Source organism: Danio aesculapii, chromosome 13, assembly GCF_903798145.1.
Source record: "Danio aesculapii chromosome 13, fDanAes4.1, whole genome shotgun sequence".
In the NCBI taxonomy this organism is placed as follows: Eukaryota; Metazoa; Chordata; class Actinopteri; order Cypriniformes; family Danionidae; genus Danio; species Danio aesculapii.
The window spans coordinates 47,189,432-47,197,993 of record NC_079447.1 but is presented as its reverse complement, the minus strand read 5'-3'; the positions used below and the strand labels follow the sequence as shown (position 1 = coordinate 47,197,993).

At 42.0% G+C, this 8,562-nt stretch overlaps 1 protein-coding gene across 1 annotated transcript; it reads right to left on the bottom strand.

The window, feature by feature from the left end:
* Positions 1 to 2,571: 2,571 nt before the first annotated feature.
* Positions 2,572 to 8,314, bottom strand: dld (deltaD). Its single transcript, XM_056471326.1, has 11 exons — positions 7,810 to 8,314; positions 7,407 to 7,703; positions 6,941 to 7,001; positions 6,603 to 6,860; positions 5,946 to 6,006; positions 5,238 to 5,368; positions 4,973 to 5,142; positions 4,653 to 4,869; positions 3,568 to 4,366; positions 3,381 to 3,486; positions 2,572 to 3,286 (listed from the first exon to the last, which is right to left on the bottom strand). The coding sequence occupies exons 1-11, from the start codon at positions 7,855 to 7,857 to the stop codon at positions 3,281 to 3,283; spliced, it is 2,154 nt and encodes a 717-aa protein (XP_056327301.1). The 5' UTR covers positions 7,858 to 8,314; the 3' UTR covers positions 2,572 to 3,280.
* Between the last annotated feature and the right edge of the window lie 248 nt (positions 8,315 to 8,562).

The window sequence follows — 8,562 nt, the reverse complement described above, 5'->3', positions numbered from 1 at the left end:
TCCAATAACGACCTGAAATGATGTTGATATTTTGTTGATTTTAGGTTGTGTTGGAAAGTGACCAAAATACAACATCGAGCCAACAGTTTAAACCAGCTTCATATTGACGTCAAATATTGACAGTTGTTCATCAGGTATGGCAACCAAAATCCAACATCTGATATACATCATAGTGGAAACATTCACAAAACGTCAAGCTGTAACATCAATAGACGTTGACATTTGGTTGTTTTTAGGTTGTGTTGGAAAGTGACCAAAATGCAACATCTGTCCGACGTCGGACATTGACGTTGGTTTGAAGTTGGGCTCCGATTTTCATTTCCAAACAAAATGCAACGTCTCATGACATTGCGGTACAACGTCAATCTGACGTCATGTTGACATCCTGTGGCTACTGGGGGTGTTCTCAGTGTCATTTTATTCTGTTTCCAGCTCTGTGAGTGTTTCTAATCAATAGCTAAGAGAGTGATATAGCAAATATGACATATTTTTCTCTTCTGACCATCATAATCGATCACTCAACATACTCTATCAAGCTTTTTTGGTTTTGAAAATATCATAGAAAGTCTGTTGTGGAGCTTTTTATGCCATTGAAGGGAATGTGAATTTCACGAGTTCACACTTACAATAGTTTCAGAATAAAGCGTATTTGGCGTGCTGTCCGGGGAGAGGGCTCTGAGCTCGGGGAAGACACCCAAACTCGAGTTATTCCTCTTATCAGGAAACAGAGAGGAATAGGGATTCGAGCGAAGTATCTAGCCCGGCCCCAGAACGCTCCCCCCGGGATTGTAATGCTTAAGAGGTGAGGTGACGGGGTGGTGGAGGGATGCTAAAGTCGTAAGATGCTGCATGTAAGACAGCTTTGGTATATATAGGGGTTTGGTCAAGAACTGATTGGATAATAGAATAATTGTCAATGACGTATTTGATACTGAAACTTCTGCGCGTGCTCCTCCCGAAATTTGTTTATAAAACATCACTAAAAAAACACAATCTGAAAATGATGTTTGATGTTTGTTCAAACTACTTACTTTAAATATGTTGAAACAACAATTATTACGTTTTTTGGGGGGGGGACAACTTAGTTATTTTATGTTCAATCCACTTAAATTTAAAGTGAACTTAATTCCTTCATGTTGTCCCAACTCAAACCGCATTTTTAGTACATCCTTTTTATTAAATAACAAAAAGAAAACTTGAATGTCATGAACGTTGCCGTTTCCATTCACCAACATCCAAATTATAAACAATGTGATGACTTGTGAAACTTGCTTCATCTGAAATATGAAAAGGGTGACAGCATCACATTCTTTGTACTTGACTGAACAGGTCAAACCGAAACAAAATATGAAACTGAACGACTTGCACAACCTGCAATCATATTTACATTTTAAGCTGATACTATTAAGAACGTTCTGAACATTGCTGTTACTTAAAAAAAAGAAAGTCTGTAGTATTTTGCTCATAAATCACACCCTGAACACATTGTTGAATGCACACAACTGAAAAAGATCTAATAGAAGATATTTGCCGCAGGCTACTGAGCAGTGCGTCAGGCCTACGCTGAATGAAGAAACAAAAGAACTGCTTTAGGCCTGTCTCCTGATATTTTCCAACTCAGCGAAATCCCATTGTGCGCGTGAAAAAAGTTAAGTTAAAAGCTTAGCGTGGTATGTGAAAGCAACTGTCCAACAGTTGGGTAATACCAGTGAATACTTTACACTGTATCCTCCCTGAACCCACAACCAAAGACTCGACAAGTTCTACAGAGCTCAAGTGACCTCTAAATTTTAGAGTGGTTGGTTTTAAGGAAATATCAGGCACAGATTCAGTACTTTCTGTATAGAAACAAGTTTATAATTCATTATTGAAGCTGTGTATTCATTATCTGCACCAAAGAAATGGTTAAATAGTCATTTTACTCCCTTAAATATCTTTAATTGTTTTAAAAAAAGAAAGTTCTGCATTTTATTTTATATTAAGATGGAGTGTGGGGCATGTTCTCCCCGTGTTGGTGTGGGTTTCCTCCACTGTCCAAAGGCATGTGCTATAGGTGAATTGGGTAAGCTAAATTGGCCATAGTGTATTTGTGTGAATGTGTGTATGGGTGTTTCCCAATATTGGGTTGCAGCTAGAAAGGCATCCGCTGCATAAAACATATGCTGGAATAGTTGGTGGTTCATTCCGCTGTGGCGACCTCTGAAATAGAGACTAAGCTGAAGGAAAATGAATGAATGATTGTTAAGGGAGTGTTCCTGTTCTACATTCGCTCTCTATTTATATATGTCACGTAATGAGCTTGGCTACAGCTTTGACACAAAATGTTCCACCAAAACAGCAACTTCAAGCAAACCAATTGCAAAAAAAAAAAAAGTGGTTTTGATGTTTTTGTCAAAGACCTCTTGCATCCCAAAAATATCCCGCCATCAAGATCCAGGCTGTAATTTGTGATTACCGGGTGTGTCTTTGTCTCACTTTGTGAGCAAGGAAGAAGAAACAATACATTTGTAAGGCATTAATTAACTCAAAGTATTAATTAACTGACCAGTTTTATGAAGTTTCATACAGGATTTATTTGGAAAAATATTAAGGTGATTTTTTTTTCATTGGACAACAGTCATAAAAACAATTCCTGTAAGTTTTACCAGCACGTTAAATACATTTACAGAGAACAGTCACGTCGACCCGAAGTGCCTTATTTACAATAGACATATCTGTGAAATGAAAAAAGATTTTAAATTACATCAAACTTCACACACACACACACACAAAGTAAACCACAAACACGTCGATCACAATTAACATTTAAATAAAGAAAACACAAGCTTTCCAAAAATAAAACAACGAATCAGTTACAAACATCATTGATGGCAGTGTTTTTCCTCTCGCGATCCATGTAATGATCGGAGAACTTCCAGATACACACTGCAGTCAGTGCATATGCATACACAGTATTCGATTCAATTGTGTGTTAAATACATTAAAAATACAACCCATCATAGTGCAATGAGGTAAAAAAAACGTCCCTACAGGAAGTGCAGCGAGTCCGTTTGGCACGTTCCTGGGAAACAAACTTTGAGAGTCCGAGCCAGTATGGCCCAACGTCCTTTCCTGCAGTCACTGTGTTTACTTCAGTTGAGAACCAGCTCATTCTGAATATCACCTTCAACATTAGTTTCACAGCAGCAGTCACGTGAAGGGAACCTTCCCTCTGGTTTGAGCAGCATTACTGGAGTAAAACCTCCTGTAGAACAAGATGAGCTACAGCTCCGTTGTGGCGTTACACCTGAATTGAGAAAACAAAACGTTAGTTTAGCGTTCAGAAATCTAAATTTGGTACATTTCATGGCTGCAAGTAGAAGGAAAGGTTCTGGACTTACCTCGGTTGCAATAATACATTCATCTTTCTCCTCTGATAAAACAAAGACTGACTGGTACTTTGTGTCCTTGCACAAAGATTCTGTTCGTTTCCTTTCTGAGGAGTCACTGAAAACGAAAAGAGGCAACTTTAGTACTGCTTACATCAACAAATATATCTGCGCTAGCCAAAATTGACGCTCATTTTACCTTTTTAAATGATTTCTGTGCTTCTCCTCTGAGTCGGAATCGAGAGGCTCGCATTTTGTGGCTTCGCTCCTCTCTGAGTCCTCTTTCCCCACGTCCTCCTGCTTCAGCTCATGAACAAGATTGTAATCCACTAGCGAGTATCGAGATTTGAATCCGTTTTTTTCGCCATCGCTCTGAAAGTCCACTTTCTTGTTGATGTTTTTCACTTGCGTGGCTCCGATGATGCTTACGGACAAGTCCTTCTCTCGGCTGCGATTGTTGGTCAGGTTGTTCATGGTCTCGATTTCACTATGGCTATCGGTTTGCTGGCGCCTCTGTTGCAGCTTGAGACGGACGTAAATGACAAAGACGGAGCCGCCGATCAGTACTAAAAGCACTAAAATAATCCCAGCGCAAACCGCCGTCCAGGGAAAACCACCGTCGTCTTCTTCGTAAGAGTATCTCTTGTCGGCTCCCTCAACGATGGCTTGTCCTTGTGGGTTTTCAGGGAGTAAAAACTGACAGTTGCGTCCTCCATAACCTGAGATGCACGCGCACACATAGCGACCGTCCATTTCATGACAAGTGGCACCGTTGTGGCAGGGGTTGTGGAGGCACTTGTTGACCGCAGAGGTGCAGTTCTTGCCGGTGTATCCAGGCGGGCAGGTGCAGGTGTAGTCGCTGAGTCCGTCTTGGCAAGTGCCACCATTCTGACAGGGATAGGTGGCACACTCATCGATGTTGTCTTCACAGTGCGTTCCTGTGAATCCCTCTGGACACTGGCAAAGATAGGAGTCCACAAGATCGAGACACTGAGCATCTATGGATGAAGAAAGACAAAAGACATGAGACGACTGATTCAAAACACACTCTCGTCTGCATTTCAGGCATTAAAGAGATAGTTCCCCCAAAAATGAAACCACAATGGTTTGAGTTTTGTTCTGTTGATATTCTGAAGGATGTTGGAAACTTTAACCACTGACATCCATAGTAGGACAAACAAATACTTCAACAGAACAGCAACAATCAAAAAAATTGAGTAAATGATGGCAGAAGTTTAAATTTTTGGGTGAACTATCCATGTAAAATGAAAGCATTCAATATACCATTCGAGCAAGGGTTGGAGCTGCAGTGATCGATCTTCTTCTCACAGTTGAATCCAGCATAACCCATCGGGCACTGGCAGAAGTATCCTCCATCTGGGTTGTCAGCACAGTGTCCACCATTGAAGCAGGGGCCGTCGGCACAAGTCGTGGCACTCAGCTCGCAGTTTCTTCCATAGAAACCAGGAGGACAAGTGCAGCTGTAGGTGTTTTCAAGATCCTGCCAAATCCAAGGAACGACCGGGTTAGGACATTGAGAATAAAGCCAACTCATACGGCACCTAAATTGCTTATTATATTTATGAAATATAACAAAAACTTACAGTGCAACTTCCTCCATTTCTGCACGGGCTGCCAGAGCATTCGTTGACCTCAATCTCACAGCTGTCCCCAGTGAAGCCAGGTCTGCAAGAGCAGGTGTAGCTTCCCTGGCCTGTGTTGGTGCAAGTGGCTCCATTCTGGCACGGTTTGTGATGTGTGCAGTAATTGAGATCTGCAAACAAAATAAAACATGTAGGTTAGTCTGCTAGAGTCAATGGGTGCCTTTGAACCAACAACTTGATCAACTGCTCGGTTTACGACGCTCACCTTGGTTACAGAAGAGACCTCCCCAGCCCTCTTGGCAGTTGCATTGCCATGGCTGTTGGCAGGTGCCATGCAAGCAGCCTGGGTAGCGAATGCAGTCGTCACAGTACTTTCCACTAAATCCCACTCTGCATCTGAAAACATCAGAGAGGATCAGTTAGTAAATTTCACAGTCAAGTAAGTTGTTAAATTTTGTTAAAGGGATAGTTCACCGGAAACAATTCAATTCATCTTTATTTCTATAGAGCTTTTACAATGGAGATTGTGTCAAAGCAGCTTCAGATAGTAGATAATAGTGAATTGAAACTGTGTCAGTTCAGTGTTCAGTTCAGTTCAGTGGGGGAAACTGAAGCACCCGAGGAAGCCCACACCAACACAGGGAAAAACTAAAATATTCTATCATTTACTGACTGTTCACTTGCCACAAACCTGTTTGAGTTAAAATTTTCTGTTTAACAACACTGAAGAAGATATATTTTTAAAAATTCAGACTCATGTAGCCATTGACATCCATAGTATTTTTCCCTACTATGGCAGTCAATGTTTACAGGTTGCTAAACATTTTTCAAAATATCTTTTTTTTGTTCAACAGAAAAAAAAAGGAAACTCATAAAGGTATGGAACATTTTAAGGGTAATTAAATGCTGAGCAAAATGTAATTGTTGGGTGAACTGTCCCTTTGAAAGTGTTAAAAATCTCCATCACACTTACTTGCATTCACCGGGTTTGTCGCAAAAGCCATGGTCTTCATCACATCCCGGAAGACAGATTGCTGAAAAGAGACATTTAAATTTATTATCACAAGTTCTGACATTATTTTTCTGTGTTAAACAAGCTGCTCGGTCGTACTTTGTGGGCAGCAAGCAAAAAAATTATAAATAAAATGTTCTTCTTACTATACTATTGGAAGGACACTCTGGTTAACACAGTTGCACTCATACAAAAGCTTCCCAAACAAAAGCCCCTTTTTTCCTCTAACTGTGGGTCAGAAGTCCCCTTTTTCACTGTTCATCCAACCCCCTCCCCATAACGTCCCAGAGTCGCGCAGATAAGGGTGGACAGCTGGTGTACATGGTGCCAGTGCAGGACAGCTGCTCTATTGTCTACCTTCACTCTGCAGCTGCCCCCTTCCAACAATACCTCACCGCTCTGAGCCAATCAGCGCTGAGCGCACTGCCAAGTAACCAATCAGGCGTTACATTTAATCTATGGCACGCGTGCCATTATTTGGCCAACGTCCCTCATTTGAATCACACAAACGCCTGTTGCAACCATAGCGACGAAGTTTGTTGTTGTTTTTCTCGCGAAATACCGAAACACGCGCACTTTACACACAAGATACAGGTGATGTATATAATTCACACTCACGTTCTGTGCAGTACTGTCCTTTCCATCCAGAGTTGCAGATAATTTCTCCGCGCTCTCCGCAGGTGAAGTGGCCGAAAGTATCATCGCGCGGACGGCAGAAGACCGAGCAGCCCTCGCCGTAGTAATGCTCATCACAAACGAATCTGTACGAGTACTTCAGCTCTGTCCTCCCACCAACCTGTAGATCTTGGGACCATTCCTCGCCTACTGTTAGATGCCTTTGGGTGGTCATGCGACTGATCAGACGGTCTGGGTTTTCTGTGAAGGGTTTGATTTTAGTGTTACATCACTGCGTCACAATCATGGGTTATATTGATCTGAATTGCACTCCCATTTACCTGTGGACAGGTCATCATTGGAGTCGGTGTGCAGCGCTTCAATGATCAGCGAAAATGTTCCCTGAAACACAAACACACACACATAAGATGTTTTGAAAACCGAATCGATAGATTTAAACCAGAACTGCATTCCTCCACACTTCCCCGCTGTTTTACATATAACGGAAGATGTGAATGGCTTGAGGTGTGATCGCACTGGGGATTCAAGCTTCATTTCTCCCATTTCACACTTACTTCTTGCAGTAAAATGAAAGGTTTCGGAATTTCACACTGAGCCGACAATTATGTTGCAACCCAGGGGATGTGACTTTTCCCACCCTAGTAACACCGCTAAAGCGACTAAATACCCACATCCTGAGTCCTTATGAGTCATTATTGTGGCTTTTTTTATATGCTAAAACTCTCGTTTAAAATTATACATTTATCTAGATACAATATAATGTCCAAAATAAATAACGGTACTCACCGGCCATGTGAATCCAAAAGCGAAAGGAATGGGGTTGGTGAACGAGCTGTCAGGGAAGCTTTCGGGAACTTGGAAGGAGTTTGATCCGAGCACTGGGGTAACTGCGCCACCGTAGGTGCACGGAGGATCTGGAGATACGTTGGCTTGGTAATGTTTCAGGCAAATCCTAAAAAACGTTTTGCATTCACACTGATGACCCTCTGCCGCGGATCCCTTGCAGCAGTTTGCGTTGCCTGTCACTCCTTTCTTGTTCAGAAACTCCTGCAACTTCAATTCAAAAACCCCTGAACAAAACCCCTGGGGAAATAAAACGCACACACTTAATTCACTATAAGTTACCATCATAAGGCAGACATCTGAAGTGAGATCATAGCAAAGTAAATCAGATGCTGGCTTTAATTACCTGGCTTATCATGACACAAAGCAAAACAGCTATCATTAGTCGTCCCATGGCGGAGAGGATCTGAACTGTTGTTAAACTTCCACGGGCCAGGCGATTGTGTGAGACCGTGTCTCAATAAATCATTGAGACTCGTCGTTCTCCACTCAGTGGGAGGCAGCTCGGGTTGATGCTCTGTTGTGTTCAGTTTATCTGCTCATGCAAGCCCATCAAAGTCCCCCCTTGGTAAATAAATCAGCAATTAAATCCCAGATACGAATGTAAAAAGAGGAAACCCCGATGCGCAAAAGGGGGACGATTAGGAAATTCCCTCAAAAGTCGATTACTCCAAGTTGTCAAAAGTTAGCAGTCCACTTTCGGGTAGTTTAGGAAGCCGAAAAAAATGACGAAACCCCAAGCACTGGGTTATTTATGCGCTTATTTTCCGTTTATAAAGTTCATGTGGAGATGATCCAAACTACTGCTCCAAACTTTCATCCCGTACTCTTGTTTCCATCTGAGAGACTGACTGGATTGTGCGTGTTTAATGTCCCAGTCCTCCTGCAGCCGGTTATATACAGGCAGCGCCTGCTAGGGTAATGAGATGCAAATGAGCTACTCCCCAATCTGGCTCTGCTTGTCACAAAGGGACACTTTTCAATCTACACCACCCCCAACCCCCCAAGAAAAAAAAAATCGGCAAATGGTCACTGAGCTGTAAAATGTGCAACTCTTTGCCACTGGGAGAGAGAGAGAGAAAGAAAAAAAAATCTAATT